The sequence below is a fragment of the Antedon bifida genome, chromosome 6 (genome assembly GCF_963402885.1).
Source record: "Antedon bifida chromosome 6, ecAntBifi1.1, whole genome shotgun sequence".
NCBI classification, from domain to species: Eukaryota; Metazoa; Echinodermata; class Crinoidea; order Comatulida; family Antedonidae; genus Antedon; species Antedon bifida.
In genome coordinates, this window is record NC_136231.1 from 15887752 (window position 1) to 15908176 (window position 20425).

Sequence of the window (20425 nt, forward strand, 5' to 3'; positions counted from 1 at the left end):
AGTGTAGACCGAGCTTGATATGACAAACCTACACATACTACAAAACAACAAACATAATCAAAAGACCTGAAATGAACTTCTGTTATTATTTTATTGATGCATGATTTATTGATTATAATGCAGCTTAAGTTTAAGTGCAATAAACTAAAACTAACATAAATGAATGATTTTAAAAAATCTTAAATTAAAATTAGCAACAAAAACATAATAATAGAATCAGTTTCTTGATAACAAAAATACTAAATGTCTTTAGATAATAATTGTCAAGTATTATCAATAGATATCCATTATAATTACATACAAAATGCATGTGTACCTGGAAGTATGTACAGTATATTGTATTGAAAAAACCTATAATATACATATTACTTAATAAGATCTTTGTTTCTTTCATTCTCAGTAAAATTTAACAGTTTTATTTCTCAATTCTTTAAAATATAACTTCATACAAAAACAACTAGCTACACTTTGAACATACACTGCAAACCATATTAAAGGAAATTTAATTTCGCATTCTCTTTATTTACGAGTCATTCAAAAGGAGGATTTTTTTTATTTCCAAAGTAGGAAGCCAATCGCCATGATAACATGACAATTCTGTCAAGTTTGGATAGCTAATTGGACCAGAGCAGCACCAACATATCTTGGTCTGCTTTGCCATATGGATCATGCATCAACTACTTGTACTAATTTTTCTGATACAGTATAAATACACTATAGGTTTGAATATTGAGCTATCATGCCATTTGATTGAATTTAGGATCCTGCCTAAATTTTTGTTATTGCATGATAGCAAATTATTCTGGCCAAAACAATAGTTTATGTTAAATCATTTGTGTGTTTTATTGTGAATAAAAGTTTAATACTAGAAAGCATGTACTAGAAAAAGAGTGCCTTAAAACGTGTACTCCACATGGTTGGACTTCATTCAGAAGAGAGGAAATATAGTTACAGATTTCCTAAATGAATGATAGGCTTGGTTAAATATCTTATTTGAAAAAAAAAGAAAATTAATATTTATTAGTGCCTCCCTGAGCTTTTATGCGATTTAAAATAAAAATGAGAAATTATATTTCCTTTAAAAAATACTGTACAAGTTTTTAAAAACAACAATTGGCAACATTTGATTTTTGACAATCATCATTAAATAGTTTATCTAAAAGTTAAAATTACAACAACAAAAAACAATTTTATTAGAAAAAATATGCAATGTAGCACACGATTTAATTATGGTAATTCAAAATGAATACCATATCAAATATATACAAACATGAACCTAACGTACTACATTTCCTAACAAAGGCACAGAGTATAATAAAAGATGCAGAGGAGTCAAGAGTTTGTTAGGAGTGAATAGATGCCTGGAATTCCAATAAAAGTCAAAGGTCATTGATATATAAAGTAGGAATGAGGCTGCCTGTCAACAAGTTAGCATTTGTTTGGTACCATATGTGACCATCATAGGTTGATTCACAGTTCTCAAAGTCTGTCATAACAGACCCCTCAAATATTAGTAGGCCTATTGCAATACATTCTAATTTGTGCAGGTATAATGTAACATAGAACATAATTGGTCAGAAGGAGAATACTTCCATGTTAAAGTACAACCAACCTACTGATAGGCTCCCATCTTTTCAGTAATCTTATATTATATTAACGTCCCACAATTAACAACATATAATCATACTTTGAACAGAAATGGTTCAATATCATTTATATCTGTATACTAAATCTATTGCTTGCCAATATACAGTAAATTACTGATGAATTGATTAATCACAGTGTTTATAGTGATTCATAGAGTGTACACTATAAACATTACTCCATGCTTTTGCTAAAAACAGGTACTGTAATGTTGTAAAATATAAATAATCAATTTGACTGCAGTGAATTTAAAATGTAATTACTACATTACAACAGATTACAGGGCAGTAGGATGTACAGTATAATCAACATTTATACATTCATCAATTTTTAATTTATAATTTCAAAAAGTTATTAAAATAGTTCACTCAGATGTCAAATGAAACTATTAATGTAAATTTGAAATGGTTAGTGTACTATACTTTATTACTATGGTAACAATTTGAATGGCTTTGGGAAATATTGCTAATTTATTTAATTAAACTTGAAGTCCCATTTACCTAAATTAAAATATTCAAATGGCAAAAACAGGTAAGCCTACTGTCACAGTGTCAGTAAATGTTGATGTAATATTATTGTTCATATAAGCTGTGCAAGATGTTCTGTAAATAACAACATTGCTTCGAAAATGGATTCTAAACTCATGGCACTTGTTTTTAGTATCAGCGAGAACATTTTAAATATACTAATTAGGGAAAATGAACTCTGACCCTCTGCATCCTTCCTCCATAGCAACAACAGTTTATTCTATATTAAGAAACACATCATATCATCATATTGCTCATTAGTCAAAAACATTAGGGAAGTTCTACATTAACACTTTTTCCATCAATTTTAAAACTTTAACATAAACAAACCTACTTGATATAAACAGTGTTAATTATTAAAGGAAGACATATTCAGTCTAGTTTTGTTCTTAAAACTTAAAGCTATTGACTGCAATAAGCCTAGACAGAAGGCTATGCTTTGGCCTATACGCTATACATACATACCATATATGGTAATGCTTTGAAAGATTAAATAACTCCTATGTAAATATGATATTTTATACATCAAGCAGCATGAATAATGAGATGTCATTTAAGAAAATTAATTTTTAAAATACTTTGACAATATTTTATAATTAATTATTTAAATCAAATAACCTAAATGTAAAATTATATATATATATATGAGTTGTTTGTAAACTGTTATCTAATAATAATAATATAAATACACATGCATACAGAACGATGGCAAATTCAATCCATGTTGTTCCCTAGATTTCCGAACAATATATGATTGTTATTATGTGACATATAAGTGTAACATGAAAACATTGAATTAATGTTTGTAATGTCATACATCCTAAATATAGGATGCAATCTGTCAAATGCATATGATTTATCATTCAGAATTTGTTTCTGATAAATAATTACATCATAATTCATATGTTACTGCATAAAATACTACATTTTATTTTAGAGTTAAATTAAACACTGTATTGTATGGTCACAATGAGATAATTAATTTTGGAGATTTGTCTCCACAATAGATCCAAATTAGGTATTTCACACAGAAATGTTTGTGTTTTGAAACAAGTAAAAGGTCAGCTGAACCAGTAAATGTAGGTTACCTGCTAATATTACAATTACATGGTACGTAAACAATGTTTAGTAAAAAACCCTCCCTATACATTGTATAATATGGATTACATGGATAACATACTCTGGATATGTCTCTAAAGTGCACTATATGTGACATTATAACTAAGATTTAGCCTCTGAAAAATTGTTGTAATACCAAAAAAAATGGAAATTACATGGAAACAAACTATTGAGATTTATTTACTAAAACATATTGAAAATTATAGAAAAATAATTTTCCTCATATTTTAAACTCAATTTTACACTTACAGAATAAACCACCATACAAATATTGTTTTCCTATGAAGCCATATTATGACATTAGCACATGTTCTGAAAACTATGATAAAATTATAATTAAAATACATCTAGTTTGCATAGTTTAAACTTTGGTTTCTTTAGGCTGTTATGTGACAGAGATCTTGTGAGAACCTCTGTGCTGTTATGAGACAAACATACCTCACAACAATACTTAACATTACTTAATATATATGATACTTATTTCTCTAATTTCATATCAAGCTAAAATGAACATAAATGATCAAATAAAAGATGTTATTTTGTTTTCTAATATACACAGCAAGCAATAACATCTTCGAAAGATTGTGTAGTGTTGAGATAATAAACAATACAAATTACATGCATTATGTAATCTATAAACAAAAAAATAGTCTGTTGTATACAATAATGTAGTGTTGTGATAATAAACAATATAAATTACAAACATTATATAATCAATCAACGAAAAATAATAGTGTTGTTTAAAATAATGTAGTTTTGTGAAAGTAAACAACAACAATTACAAGCATTATGTAATCTTTAAACAAAAATAATCAGTGTTGTTAAAAATATTAATAATGTAGCATTTAAAAAAAAAATGAACAACACAAATTACAAGTTTAATAAAATGTAAATCTACAAACAAATAATCAGTGTTATGAATTTTATCTTCAAAAAAATTTTTAAATCAAAATCAGATTTGCTAAAATGCAAGGAAAATACATCAAATTTCATTTTATTCAACTAAAAAAATATGGAAACAAGTGTAAAATATGTTATAAAAATCAAGGTTACAAACGTATAATATGAATACATCACTTGTTGATATTATATATATTATAGGAAGTATTTAGTACAAGTTTCTTCTAAGATACAGTGTTTATCCACAAAAAAACATTATAATACTCATAGCTAGGAAGCATTTAAGTTTGTTAATTCATTTACACTATTGCTGTATACATAATTTATTTCTTTTCCAAATCCAAATTACGATGAACGTCAAAATACATAGTAATCCACACAGTAAGTTAAATCGTTTTTGTTAAGCTACCTCATCTTGAAACCAACCTTAACAAAACTGTCGATGCAAGGGCAAGTATAAACTGTATCTTAAATCTAACTACAAAAACATATCTACAATTTATTAAAATGTTCCATTATTACAACGTTAAAATCTACAAATATTAGTATCAATAATATTATCAATATTTATATTATATTCTTTATGCAATTAAAATAGTACATTATGACTACCTAGGTATATACACATCAAAAGACTAGTTGTTAAATAAACTCCAATATCGGTGCGTCCTCTATTCTACAAAAAGTGTTTACATACATACGCACATGACTTAAATCTATAGAAATACCTTGAGAAATGTGAAAGGCATTCTCATAGACTCAACCTACTTAAACAAAATAAAACCATATACACACAAAATTGTTTTTATAAATAAGCAAACGAGAGAGGTGGTGGTACAAATTATTTTGTTGTGCAAAGCTCCACACACTCTTTTTTATCTGTTACAAGATTTATAATATATAAATAGTTAAAACCTTTTATATTATATAGTTCAATATATAAACATTGCTGCTCCTCGTAAATCTAAAAATAAATGGACCCTTGGCTGAGTTCTGATAATTTGCATAAGTATTTCTTTTTTAAATATCTTCATACTATATTGAATAAATTCATTAATTCCTGACTTATATATTCAAATTAAAAATACATAAAAATCAAAGTTGATAATTTACACCCAAAACATTTAAACTGAAAGTGACTGATAATAGTAATTTTATAATTTAACAGTGTAAGAAAGTTTCAATTTTCACAACAACCAAGATCTGTGACTGGGTTTTAGAGAAACACAAAATGAGTGAACGCATGATTCCCAAATAGATTAGTGCATCCGTACATACTACAAAATTCTCCCATGAGAATTTTATGATCACCTTTTCTTTGTATTGAAGTTCTCAGTTTCTGGTCGTAGCAACTGAGTTAGATAAAAGTAAAAGTTGTCTTGGTTTATTAACAATAATCAATTTCCATCTTTAATTATTATCTATACTTATTATTATTATCTATCTTGTTTTCTATTTACCAAATACTTAAACAATGCTTTTAAAATCTGGAATTGTGAAAAATATAATACACATCAAACAACTGGCAATATGTTTCTGATAAAAAACCATAAATTAAATAAATAGCAAACCAAATAAAGCCCCTGTATACAGTTGTAATAGCACCTTGAAATTATGTTATCAAAATCAACTTGTTTTTCACATAAATAAATACTAAAATACAAATCTTCCCATCAAACCAGTACTACACAAACATACGACCAAAACAGGCCAATTTCTGTAGAAACCTAAAAAGAAAGTGAATAACTTTTGTTTACAATGAAGATGGGTGGAATGCAGTCTAATCTATTGATAACAGGTACACATAAACAACTCTCTTTTTCATGACAAATTCTGAATTGAGTTATAAAACAACCATGCTTAAAAACACATCACATACATCAAGCAAAAATTCTATTCATCCTTTTCTGCATTTTTTTTTGCAATAAGCGGAAGCACCTTTAAAGTTAAAACTAGGCCCAGTTAAGTATACACGTTGAATAACAGTTCGAAATAGAGCAGCTGAACTTGGTAAGAGGAATAGCCGAGAGCACAGGAAAACAGGGCTACTGCACGATGACAGTAATACTGTAGCCAAGAGCACACAGGAAAACAGTGCTACTGCACACAGCGACAGTAGTAACTGAGAGCACACAGAAAAACAGGGCTACTGCACACGACGACAGTAGTAACCGAGAGCACACAGGAAAACCGGAGGCTACTGCACACGACAACAGTAATAGCAGCCGAGAGCACACAGGAAAACAGGGCTACTGCACAAGACAACAGTAGTAGCTGAGAGCACACAGGAAAACCGGGCTACTGCACAAGACGACGGTAGTAGCCGAGAGCACACAGGAAAACAGGGCTACTGCACACGGCGACAGTAGTAGCCGAGAGCTTTGCACTTTTCACACAGATGTTGAGGGTGTTCTTTACTCTGGTCTGATACGTCTAGTCCATCAGGCTTTTCTAGAGGGCGCTAAAAATATAGAAACATAAATAAAATTAGTTTGTTTGATTTACAGTAGGTGAGGACTGTTTATGAAAAAAACAGATTAATAACCATGAATAAATTATTGTTAACATTTTTCGTTGACAACTACCCACTGATTCAAATGGTTAATTTACCAGAATTTAGAAGAAATTTGGTCTATATAAAAATTATATTTTACAATTCTATTTTGGCACTTTCTGAAACAGATCCTTACAGCATTTAATTCTTAAATTAATTGGTTGTCAGGTATAGTATTTATGAAATATGTTTTCCAGTTGACCGGAAAGTGTGGAAAAAGTTATATAAAACTTATAGTAAAGAGGAAAATAGAAAACATTTATAAATAGCAAAGTGTCAAATTAATAATTATGCATGGCTTTTGTAGACATGAACTCAACGTGTCTACATATAAACTTGCTTCCTTCTCTATGCTTTGATTGGTTATAAAAAGGAAGTTCTTTTCTATCAGAGTTCCGAAATATAACGCTTTGTTTATGTGACAAAAAGTTGAAGGTTGTCTAGTAACATTAGTAAGAATTTATTTATGTAAAAGTTTCTATACAAAACTAGTCCCTAGTTTGAAAAGGGCACTTGAGGAAAAGGTGGGGGTTGGTTTGAGCCCTCGAACCTCCGCTGGCTACAGGCTTGGTATTTATAAATGAAAAATAACTGGTAAATTCAAACAAACCTGTTTATGGGGATAAACATTGATGTGGCACTTGATGCACTCTTGCCCCATATTTGCCCAACTATTACCACTCATCCATTTACGTTTACATTTTGGGCACTTGTACTCGCCAAAACACCGCTTCTTGCCTTGGTACGGCGTGAGACCTTCTCCTTTGGGCCTAGCCTGGAACATAATTGTTAAATCAAATTAATAGTTCTTTGCATTTGTTAGGGCAATGTGGTGCGATGGAAATGAATCTAGCTAATTTGAGAATTAAGACATGATTTGAGATCTGTTTGTACCGGTATCTTGTTTTTGTCCTTCTGTAGCTTTAATCTTGTTGTTGTGATTACAGATGATACATACAACAGGGATGTCATGCACAATAAAGAATTTGGTACAAAACAAGAAGAGCTCAGGGGATAGTTAATAAGGCAAAATCGAAATTGTTGAAAACATGCTAATTATACATTTACATAGGGACAGTACATGTATCCCTAGATGTTTCCAAATTTATTTCATGATAGTTTCTCTCTTTCAGTTAATTAAGAATGTTTATGCTGTATTTCCATTTTTGTTACACTACATACATGTGGTATACTATAGTACTTGCTAATTGTGGATGTTTTCCTAGTTAAATATATATATTGGAAATAAACAAACAATTCTTCAAACCTTCAAACAATGTATGTATGTATTATTATAATTTTAACAAAGAACGGTCTTAATAAAAAAATCTTTAAAACAAACATCAGTGATGCTGAACTAAACCATTATACACTAAATAATATACAAAACATTAAGTTAAATTCCCAAATTCTTTCAAAAAGAAAAAAAAACACTTTTTATATTCACAGAAGCCTTTTTTTTATCAAGTGAAATAACAAGGTTCAGAGTCTGTCTGTCAGCATTCTTTGATTTCACTTTAAAACCACAATGTCAAAAGTTTCCATTCCATTGTTACATGTCACCTATTGCAGGTTAGTTTTGATGTTTCATGTTTCAAAATATGAGTGTACTGTACTGTACACACAAAAGAATACAGTAGGCCTACTCTATCAGAACATGCAGGTACAGTATAATCAGAACAAACACATCCCATGCATAATGTATTATTTGAGGTGTACGTAGCGGTAGATGTTACCGGTCCATCATCTCTCGTACAAATAGGTTTCATAAAAGCTTTATCCAGCTGCCATTCGGGCACTGAAGGCTTGTCAGTATACCGTACGAGAGTGATGTGACAATTTGTAATTGTTTTTGTTAGTTTTTCATTTATCTGTTTTTGTCAAACATAATTTTTATGTATATTTTATATGCAAATGACAATAAATGGAATAATTTTCCACTGATAAATGAATTGTGGTAGTAAGTGTAATCTTGGTAAATTGCCCAAAACTGTTTAATCGCTCTAAATCTAAGCTCATAATTAATAAGCAATTATACTTCAAACATTCAGATTTACTTGATTATATAATTAATAGTAATTTGATTCTGTGTGATTGAAAAAACACAGAGACAGGATATTTGAAGGTTTGTGTGAAGGGATCATCATGACAAAAATGTTTCCTGGAACAGAAGGCTATCACACTTTGAAAAAGTAGGTGATATCTTGGGACACTATTTAAAGTATAGTACCCAACAAATATTAAAAGCTATATAGTTTGAAACCAAGTCATTAAACAAAATGTAGATACATTCATTATGTTCAAGAATGTAGTATGGCAACACCATAAAAATCCAACCCAATTTAATAACAGATTTACACATTTCAGAATGTCCCTATAGCATTGGCTTGTATACAGAAATGGACCTTCTGAGACCATCCCTCTATTATGAATGAGCAAGCTGTCTGTAACACCAAGACCCCAAAATTGAAAGATCCAAGGCAAGGTGCATTATACAATAAAGATCACATTAGCTATATCACAATATTTGTTGCAAAAGTCAACTGCCTGTTCACAAGCCAAAACGGGATATACATACCAATATTACTATTATTATATTTTACAATTATTTCTTATTTTACATTGAAGGAATACTAGGAGAGATGATGAGCTATTAATAAAGAAACAGATGTCAAATCGCTAATTATAGCATTACCAATCATGATAACCATAGGCCTACTGTAGACCATATAGGTCTATGATATAACCTATCGTAAATACCTTTTAGCAGAATCTCATTATCACGTGTTCCCACACAAACTGTGATCAGTTTGGAAACTATTACGTCCCGATCTTACAGTCACTACAATTAGTGTGAACCAGGCCTTAAAAACAGAGCCTGGTATGAAAAATAAAACACATACTGTAAGTGTAAATGCACATGAATCAATCACATGAATGGCTGAATCTGGAAAATAACCTTTCATAGTCTCCAAGAGTCCATGCACTTTCAGTTGATAGACGATAGGGGAACCTTTATGCAGTGTATTTAAACCATGGTGCTATAAATTTATAGAAATCGCTCAATGATTTAACAAAAATCAATTTAATTTATTGTAAAGTAGAAGTGGTCTTTTACTTTGTCATTTTTGTTTGATTAAAATATGAAAATTGAGAACTGTCAGTTATTTTTGCTATGCACTTCCAGTGAAGCAAAGTTCAAAAGTGCAATTGAAAAATCCGGAATGGAATTAAGTTGTCCACATGGATAATGGGTCAATAAGTACAATATGTTTCACATCTGGATAAGGCCTTCAACCCCCATGGAATCAAATTGTATGGTCAGTTGGTCATACAGTATTCCCCTGCTACAACAAAGAGTTCACATCCAACTTTATTTATTTTTAAGGAATTTAGCATAAATCAGCAAACCTTTTAAATAATATATTAATCCCTTGATTTTCATTTTCGAGCTACAAGATTTATTTGTCCAAAATAACAACTAAAATTGTCTTAATGCTGCCAACATTTGGAATTGAAAAAGTGGTAAAAAGGGGGGTTATAATCCTATACAGTAATACTAAAACAGTCAATTTTTTAACAAAAAGTATATTTATGAATATTTTAGCATATGCTATACAAAGTAATAAGAGCTTCCTTTTGAAAACAATAATCATTTTTTATACTTGCAAACAAATTAATTGCAAGAAACAAAATTATGCATAATAATGTATAAATATCCTGACCAGGGTTGACACCCACCTTTTCTAATTTCCCACACAACATCTACCTAAGATCTTCTGGGTACATCAAATTAAAAGTACAGGTATTATGTTTTTTTAACGGATAACGGATAATCTGCAGAATAGGCTAAATACTGTAGAATAAGCTAACTGTAGAATAGGCGAATAATACTATACGCTAACGAATAATACTATAAGCTAAAGCCCAAACAGTGCTCACTTCATTAATGGACATTGTAGATCTGATTGGATGCAAGATGTCATGTCTATCAGTGTGTTAATTAATTACCTCTGGTGGGCCTCTTTACTTGTCATCCTTTACATATGCCAGACCATAACTTCTTTTCATCATCATTCTTAAAGAATTTATAGTAACCATAGAAACTCACAAACACTTTTTCCATCTGTTGAACTCCCTTAAGGGCCCATTAGGTCATAATTGGTAGTTTCTGAAATATGATGTTTTGCTTCCCTTGACATATTTTCATCTGTCAACCAATCACTGGTAGTCTCCACTTAAAATGCTTTTAATTTGCTCCCTGTAGAATAATTTCCTATTTCAAAAACTGTTTTTAATGTAATGAGATTTACTTATTTTGATTTTAAAATACTAATTTTGTTTGCTATTTTTGGAAAATCGAATCCACTTATTTAACTGGTTATTTAATCCATTGAAAGTTTAACCTTTTCAAGCATTCAGCATTGGATAGTTTATAGCTTTAGTTTCTTCTTCTTAATTAATGATAGAAATAGCTGCAAGTACAATGCAAATTCGCACTAAATTGGCCTCATGTATTGTGTTTTTTCAGTGCATACTGGTACTATGTTGTCCACAATTAGCTTTCAATGGTAGGTAGTCCTATTATGTTAAAACAAAGGAAAATGATATGTCTAACATACTGATTTGAAAAAGGATATGAGATAATCTATTAGTATAAGCCCTGGATAATAGGCAAGTGCATTGTATTACTGTCATATACTATGGTGTTTATTGCAACATGTCATATACAATAACATTTTAATTTGAAGCGTTGCTTTGACAATACAAGAGATGTTTCCCAGAAAGACCTTAAATTCATGAATTATATAAAATATATTATATAAATACACTTTAGAGAGTTTATGTTTACTGTAAGTAGGACAGTTAGGATTTGTAGACAGCTAAACTTATTTGAAGATCCCCTGATCATTGCTTTCCTAAAAACAAATGTTTTTTACAGATGTTCAACAACTTTCACACACATAATTAAATGGGTATATTTATAGGTTTGACAAATGGGCTATATAAACTACAGTACAGTTATTATATTTTAAATAGCTAGTAGTAAGTAAGTAATAATAAATGATAAGTCACCTATAGTTACTGTACATAAGCAGCCAGGAACAAACAACTATTATACTCCTTTTTACAAATTTTAGTAATTTAAATACATTAAGTACAATTTAATTAATCATCTATTAAACATGAATAAATAGTTCAATTAAACTTTTACAGTACATGTACACAGCTATACTTTAACTGAAATTTTACATTATACAAAAAAAAAATCAGGAAAAAACTAGACTTTTATCATCTCCTATTACAAAGTATTGATGCAGACATTTTTCTGTGATGATGTATATAGTGACCTATTGGTTGACCTAAATGTTTATACTCTGTGACACAATTACATTTTATGAAAAAAAGTTCTATAGAGAGAGCCTATTCTAAATTACACCACACTGTATCTGATTATTATAAATTGTTCAATTCATTTCAATATAAATGTTTTTTATATGTTTACAAAAGACAATAAATTGACTTGACTTAATAACTGACAGCTTAGCCATTTTGATATTCCAACCACATAACCTAAACTTGCATGAAATCTGATATAACATTCAATAATATCACCATTCACTTTTATTTCTATTCTTTTTTTTTTTGGTAATTGAGAACAAGTTTTTTAACTTCAAATGACTTGTTATTCCTCACCATTTGCTGTTAATTAATTTCATATTTTCAAGTTGACTTTTAAGTTCATAAAGTTAGCAGTATACGTTGCTTTGATATTTACCCCTTCCTTATTATTTTATTAACGGAACCTTGTGCTTTACCTTAATTTCCTCCCTACAAAAACAACCCCTTATTTTACTCCTCAGTTAAAATTAATCACAATGTACACAGACAGACGTTGAGGTTTGAGATGCTAGACAGGGGATTGGAAATTCTTTATTATTATTCAACCAATTATTAATGGTAACAATTGTATTGAATGAATACACAGATTTTGTATATATTATTGCTTATTTTACAGATTATTAAAAGAGAGACATTAAAGTACACTTTGACCAAAAATTGGATCCACAAAAAAGTATTAAACTGTAATTTAAATTTTTAAAATACAATAGTCACATTGGCTGCCAGCCATGGGGTTTTTGGTTCAATTTAACCATTTATTTTGTCATAAGTGAAAAAAGTTAGATTTAATCAATTTCTTCATTTTTATATTGTTGGGGGACAATAGATCTTTAAGCAAGTTTTATAGTTGAGCATAACATTTTATCAATTTTCTATTTATTCACTAAATCAAATCATGGACCTCTATACATTAACTAACTTCCATTGATAGATGAAAAAACATTTGAAAGAAATAATTAAATCAAAGAATATAAAATTATTTTCCATGTTTGTCCTTGGTCTACAGTTAGCAATGTGTGCAACTTAACTGGATTATTACTGCAAAGACTTGAAAACCTTATACATGATTTATTGTTAATCTCAGCTTATCAACTTCACTGTGGAATTCCAGAGAAGTAATTATCCTACCATACCATATATGGCAGGATGGTTTAAGCTATGTAGAACTACAAGAAACTCAACTTGTAAAGCTTGTGTATTTACTACATTTGTAAGCACCTGGATGGAACATGTTCTTGTAAAAAAATAAATGTATAAGCTCTGTTCACTAAGCAATGTTTAATAATCAAGTTACTGTAAATACGGTTATTGTTAATAAGTATATAGTATTTTACTATTATTCTTATAGCAAATTTAATTTTAATCACATTTTAATTCCATGTACAATAGCATTTACAACACTTCAAATGATGGTTTAATTTAATATCTTGAATTTTCCTATTGTACTGTACCTTCTTGCTCTAGCTAAAATACTATTTATAGAATTAAAAACATACAGAATGAAAAATACATAATAATATATTTATATTAAAAGCCTTGTCTACAACTATCAAACTTTATGTGACAACAAAATGTGATGTTGATGTCATATCACTACCGTATTTGGGCATATCACTACCATATTTGGGCACATCAAACTTTTTTTTGTCAAATTAGTTTGATATTGTAGAGAGAACTTAACTATAACATTTATTATTCTATATGTGCAAACATTCCATTTTATCCAAAAGAAGGGACAGAAACCAAGATAGCTACACTTTTTATAATAAACGATGAAATGTACAGTACAGTATAACGTTAGATCAGGAGGTTTTCAATTAAATATGTTGCTCTACAGGACTGATCCAGTCAACAATTTCCTGTCTCAACACTACTACTGTATTACCGTCCTATTACGGTTACTGCCATACTATATTAAACATAGTATTATGACCAATATCTTATATTGCAGTACATGTCTGTTATGTAGTTAATTCTGTAACTACTATGTACGTACTACTACAGTAATTTAAAGTGAATATAAATGCCATGTATTCTGTAGCTGCTCAGCAATGTATAACCCCTAAATCAAAATAAATTTATTTTTTAAATATTTTTAAATTTTCCTAGCAATAGGCTCAAAAATGTATTTTAAAATTTGTTTTATTATTTATTATTTCTCAAAATGTAAGCATCAGACCACCCTGCATCATAAGAGGGGATAATTGTTGCAAGGTGTATACATTTAGCCTTACCGCGTGTACAGTAGGGCACTCAGAAAAATAAATTACCCACAAGAGATAAAGTATATAGTACCTTGAATACTGAAATAACAATTTAAAAACTCTTTAATATTATACAGATGTGAGAAAGTGAACACAATGTACAGGTATTGCATTTCCAATACAATGATTATTGAGTATTTTACTAGGGACAGTCTCGCATGAACGGCAACCTGGGGAAATATATATAGATTTAATACTATATAGTATACTAGCAATTATACCCGCCCTAGGGTGAGTATCAAAATTAGAATAAAGCCTTCTCAGTACACCCTGACCGCAGTACCGCCCTATACTCACCAACTCCTTTCCTCCACCCCTCTGCAATAACACCCCACACTCTTCTTTAAAAACAAATTCTTCCCAGGACAAATTTCATTTCAACTTTAGCTTCAAAATGAGAGGGATATACATAGCTATGATAGGCCTATGTTTTAAGTAAAGTATGTTGTAAACTGTGTAAATGAATAGGTGTCATATTGGCTGATAATTAATACTGCGGCCCCTAGCCTTCTTTCTCCTCTCAACATCAAAAATCCTATTTTAACCCGTTTTTTTCTTCCCAGCAGAAATAAATAAAAGTTTGGTAAAGTTGGTGGTCTTTACTCTATATACTTTATCTTTTCTGCTCAAGTTTATTCCATTTTTTTTTTATTCGCCTGTTTCTTAAATTAAAATATTAGGTTGAATGACTTACAAAAGTAATCCAAACCAGAGTACATTATGACTAATCCACAGAACCACAACATCCCTTTTAACTCAAAACAAAACAGATTGCCTCGGAATTGTCACTGTTTGAATCAACTACAAACATGGCAAGTAGACAATTAATTAACAATGGGGCCATGCATCTTGAACAGAAAACAGACTAATGTAGCATTAGCAATTGTTAATATTAGAAATATGCAGTCACTAATCTTGGTGGTGTACAATATAAACTATAGTCTGCCAATAATTAGATGAAATATACTGTATAATTATAAATGTAATTCATTAGAAGAAACTCTAAAATAAGAAATTAATTCATTAATTGTATACTGTACTGTAAAAGTATCTGTACAGTACATTGATATTATAATTTTACAGAAAACTTGTTGAGCACTTATATCATACAATATCAGAAGAAACTATAAAACAATGGCCTATCACAGAATATACCAATACTGTATATATTTAACAACTGGCACTCAATTATCACACTTATATTATGGAAGCCAAATAATGAATAAATCAAAGGATCAACTGAGTAATAAATTATGTTATTAATTAAGCGGAGAAATAAACCAATAAGATTTAAAAGTATACAAATATATATTGATGATATAATTGATGATATAATTATGATATACTTTAGTTTGGCTAAATAAAAGAGTAAATACAGATATCTCTAATATGAGGGCTGAACTGAAATTATTTCTACCACTACACTTTGTTCTTAAAATACACACACTCACAACATGTTTAAGATTATATGGCAATTTATATAAGAACAATTAGATGGACAACAATAGTATAGTAGATCATGATTAACTTTAAAACAGCTGATGAGTAGTTGATTAATGTAATGAATATCTGTCTCTGATAACAGTTGCTTTAAATTGAAAATTACCGACTGCCCACATCTTAAAACTATGCTGAATGTCATTCTACAGAATGTCATTGTATACTGTAACAATCATGGCAAAGCTTAATTAGTTAATTGGTAGAGTAAAATCAAAGGTGGGTAGATGTTGTGGGATTGGTACAGTATTCTCTTTACAGTATAAATAATCAGGAAAGGTAGTCAAGGTACAGTAATCTGTATCATGGCTTGGCATCAGATCTTACCCATCCTAATAAGGCTTGGAATGGTTCTACACAGCTGTCAATGTACTTGGTGGTTAATTGTATAGCAATCACAGATTCACAGAAACCATGTCAGTATTTAAAATGAAATGGGCTAGGTAACATAAACAACATGACATTGAAAGATAAATAATTTTAATAAGGCTTTCTATCTAGAAAATATTTGGCAAGTTTTAACATTGTACTGTATTAACAATAGAAATGTCAATTTAGCCAAGGTAATCCAGAATGTTATCTAAATGGGTGTGCATGTGTGTTAAATAATGTGTACAAAGAAATGTGCAGTCCTCATGTTAACATGACTGAATGCTATTGAAAGTGATTCGTTAATCATTGAATATTTGTAAAAAACAACCAAACACAGCTGTTTTGTCTTTAAAATTCCTATTGTCAACTGGCAATGTGACAAGTTAACAATATTTCATTATTTTTTAAATAAACATGCCAACTGATGACCCCTGGGATTGTGTTTCCAGAATTAACAGCAGGTTTCACTCAGCTTAACAGCTTTGACCTTAACCTCTGACCTTTGGTGTCAGATTTCCTATATACCAAGGGTCGTTTGGCAGACTCCAAAAAAAAAAAAAAAATACAGCTGAATTTTACACCACCAATATAGGCTCAACAACCAGTCTTTGAATTGCTTTACAACTTCCTAAACTCTTTCCAAAGGAAATTGGTAATTGTGTTGTGTACTGTAGCTATGTGGCATATATATTTATAAACAAATTGGATTTATTCATGCACTCTATTGTAATATATTATATTTATTTGAAGAATGACAAATTGTTACAAACAACATTTTAATATGCCAATACTACAGACTGTTTAGTTACAATACCCTTCTTTAATTAAATAGAAGGCATGTCAACCATCGATATTTTGTTGATGAGATGCTGATGAAGATGTTTTGTGGTGACAAGTTGGTGCATGCAAAAACCGTTATTGTCCATCCATCACTGAGTCTCAATATAGGATCTCTTTAAGGTGTGGAAGTTCTAAAAGAGCTAATTAATAATACACTTTGTCCCAGCCTCAGATTCAAAGCCCATTCCACCTTGCACAGTGCACAATTTGAAGGTTATATTCTTACCTTTTAATTGTTTTAAGCTCTGTCTACACTATCAAACTTTATGTGACAAAAACATGTGATGTGCCCATATATGGACACTACCATATTTGGGCATACAGTATCAGTACCACATTTAAAGTAGGTACAGTATCAAATTAATCAAAAATAGTTTTAAAAAATGACAAAGTTGACCATTTTGGCTGTCAAAAAGAATCAAAGAATCCAAGTGCTACACTACACTACTTGATCTTGACAATGAATGACATGGTAACATATATGTAACATTACAAAGAATTTAATTACAGTTAAGAATTGACAAAATTTACCTGTGGACAGTCTTTAATATAATGTCCCTTATTAAAGCATAAATGGCATAAGTATGTTGGTGGTGGTCTTTTTCCTGGTTTTCTATCATTTAATGATGCTAATGATAATTCTGTGAAATGTTCTGCAAGATCACCGATACTCCCATAAGGTGAAGATAATAACTTGGCTTGTGTTGTCTGGTGAAATAAAAAAAATACATAAAATATATCTGAATAACAAATATCTTGCAAAATCAAGGTTGTAGCGAGAGGTTAAACAGAGGAGGCAAAGATGCTTATCTTATAAATAATTATTAATATAAAATACGATGGTCGGTATGTGCTAGGGAATTGGGGGGGGGGGGGTGTTGGAAATTGAAAATTTCAGATGAGGCGAGCATCTCGTCTTCCTCATGCTGGCCACGGCCCTACAATCTAGTAAGAATATATATTTGGGACATCTCTATTCAGGGGACACCCAATATAAGAAAATTTAATCATTCTTCTGCCTGTTTGGTCTGATGTTGTCATATCAACGTTACCCAAAACAACAGGGGACACTTTTAGATGAAACAAAAAAGGGGAAATATAGCTGCATTTTAACACTGACTGTACATACAGTACAGCCAACCCCTATTTGTTGGGTCCTGAATGTGGAACCTTTTAAAGCTTAAACTGTAAATTGGAAATTATGATCTATATTTTCTCTCCTTTTATATTTTATAGACCATGCAATTCACATTAATTTCTCTAAAAATACCAAACCATTAGTAACTAGTGTATATCCTGGATTCGTAGTAAAGTGTTTACTATCAACATATGCTTTGTTTTTCCTCTTGTGTATAACATGCCCTTTGCTATTTGCAAACTCTGTCCACATTTTTTTAGTTAATTGCTTTAAATCATAGCAAAATATAGCAGAGAAGGCAAAAACAGCTGTTGATAATCTGGCCAAAAAACAATAACAATCTACTAATTTAGAATACTCGTACTGTATGTACAGACTTTAGTACAAGTCCAATGTTGAGTATCTGAAACTGAAGTACTGTACTGTAATAATATGAAATAGGCTTTCCTAACAGTACGGTATCTGTTGTTTTTGGTTACCTCTTAATTTAATCAACATCATAGGAAAACACAAACTATACATTTATTTAAACGTTATTTATGAAAGTCATTTCACTTTTAATTAAAAGGCAGATGTAAATCTGTATGCCCCTGTTTGTGTTATCCATGCATGGTTTAACCATCACTAAAAACCGGTTTCTTTAAAAACTGATTTTTTTTTCAGCAGAAACAGGTCCTGATAGTATGACTATGAGTTTATCAAACAGAATATCAATGGATGATACAATGACAAACTTCATTTTATACAATAAATTAGACAAGAGATTTTAAAGCTCAGTTCTATGCCAGAAATGGTCAATAATTTTAATAGTCTACAAGTAGCTAGGAATTACAGTAATTAATAGAACTTTACTTGAGATCTTTGCCTTGCTCTGGCTGAATTATTTTGCTAAACATACCAAATCGAATGCATTATCAGTTAATTAGTAAGATTTTCATTATTTAATATCACACATATATATATTGTATCTTATGTACATTAATAATAGTTTAGCATAAATAAATAAAAATAGCACAAATACCTGTAATCCCATACTCTAGCTACGACTTTCCTTTTAGTGTTGTGGGCACATTTCAAAGGTCATAAGAAGTCAATTGACTCAGAGATTAAGGATTGTTACTTAGCATTTAAAGTGGTTAGTAAATATAAAAGTAGAAGATGATAAGCTTAATTTGTTAATTGCATCGCTTCATCTTAAGCTGCAACATTTAACCATTTATCAAGTGCAACAATATGACTTTTACAATAATAATACATACAAATGGTGAAGTCGTAAAACCTGATTTAAAAAAAATATTTGGTCATAAAGAAACACAAACTTATGTCATTTTATATTGTGAAGAAACAAATTATTTATAGTCAATACGTTAAGATGAGCTTCTACCATGCAGCGCATGAGAATGCAACGCACACCTTATTTGGCAACGTGATGGAGATGTTGAACCATGGATGGTTGAACCGAAAAGACAAAACGGATTTTATTTGGAGGAAAGGCAAAAAACTTACCCCTAGAAAGTTATTATTAATATTTGCCAAGTTACTCATGTTGGTAATATTTGGTATGTTTCCATTAGCATTTACTGAGTTATATCGCTGGTTTGGTTCTCCAGCGGCAACCGATGCTACAGCTGCCGCTGCGATTTGCTGTACAGTAGATTGCTGAAGACCAAGTCGTCCAAGTTGCTCAGTGATGTACTTTTCAGACCAATTTCCAGAGAGGCCTAGCTCCGATTGTGCAGCTGCATTTCCAAGCCCATTTCTATCTTGTAAAGCGTAATATACCCAGTTTAAAAAATTGTTAGGCTGTTGAAAAACTGTCTGATTATTCTCAAAAGCGGATAACTCCGCCATTTTCTGCGGATAACTTTATTAAAAAATCAAAACATAAGTCGGAAGCGTCTACGCACTGTACACTAAATGTTTAACAAGTTTGCGTGTTGGGTAGGAAGAAACGCTTGACAGGTGTCAAATAAACTATGAAGGCGGGGTTAATTTCCAGATTAACCAATCAAATGTAAAAGTAATTATGCTAATACAGACGACGTCACCAGAGAGTTTGTAAGACGAGCTTTCAGATAACTCAAATAAACATTTTACTATTTGTTTATTCCAAAATCTTGCATGAACAGCGTTGATTTACATGTAAATCGATATTTTCGTTATTGTT

General features: G+C 30.4%; 1 protein-coding gene across 1 annotated transcript; it reads right to left on the bottom strand.

Moving 5' to 3' along the window:
* Window positions 1-6451: 6451 nt before the first annotated feature.
* Window positions 6452-20181, bottom strand: LOC144845395 (zinc finger CCHC domain-containing protein 24-like). Its single transcript, XM_078702694.1, has 4 exons — window positions 19765-20181; window positions 17652-17828; window positions 7355-7519; window positions 6452-6651 (listed from the first exon to the last, which is right to left on the bottom strand). The coding sequence occupies exons 1-4, from the start codon at window positions 20107-20109 to the stop codon at window positions 6538-6540; spliced, it is 801 nt and encodes a 266-aa protein (XP_078558820.1). The 5' UTR covers window positions 20110-20181; the 3' UTR covers window positions 6452-6537.
* Window positions 20182-20425: the final 244 nt, after the last annotated feature.

What these genes read in the sequence shown, in the direction of transcription:
- LOC144845395 (XM_078702694.1), bottom strand. Translation starts at nt 20,109, where the DNA reads ATGGCGGAGTTATCCGCTTTTGAGAATAATCAGACAGTTTTTCAACAG. An exon ending in TTAATAATAACTTTCTAGGG is followed by an intron (nt 17,829 to 19,764) that starts GTAAGTTTTTTG and finishes TTATTTCACCAG; the next exon opens with ACAACACAAGCCAAGTTATT. An exon ending in ATGTTTATCCCCATAAACAG is followed by an intron (nt 6,652 to 7,354) that starts GTTTGTTTGAAT and finishes CTATATTTTTAG; the next exon opens with CGCCCTCTAGAAAAGCCTGA.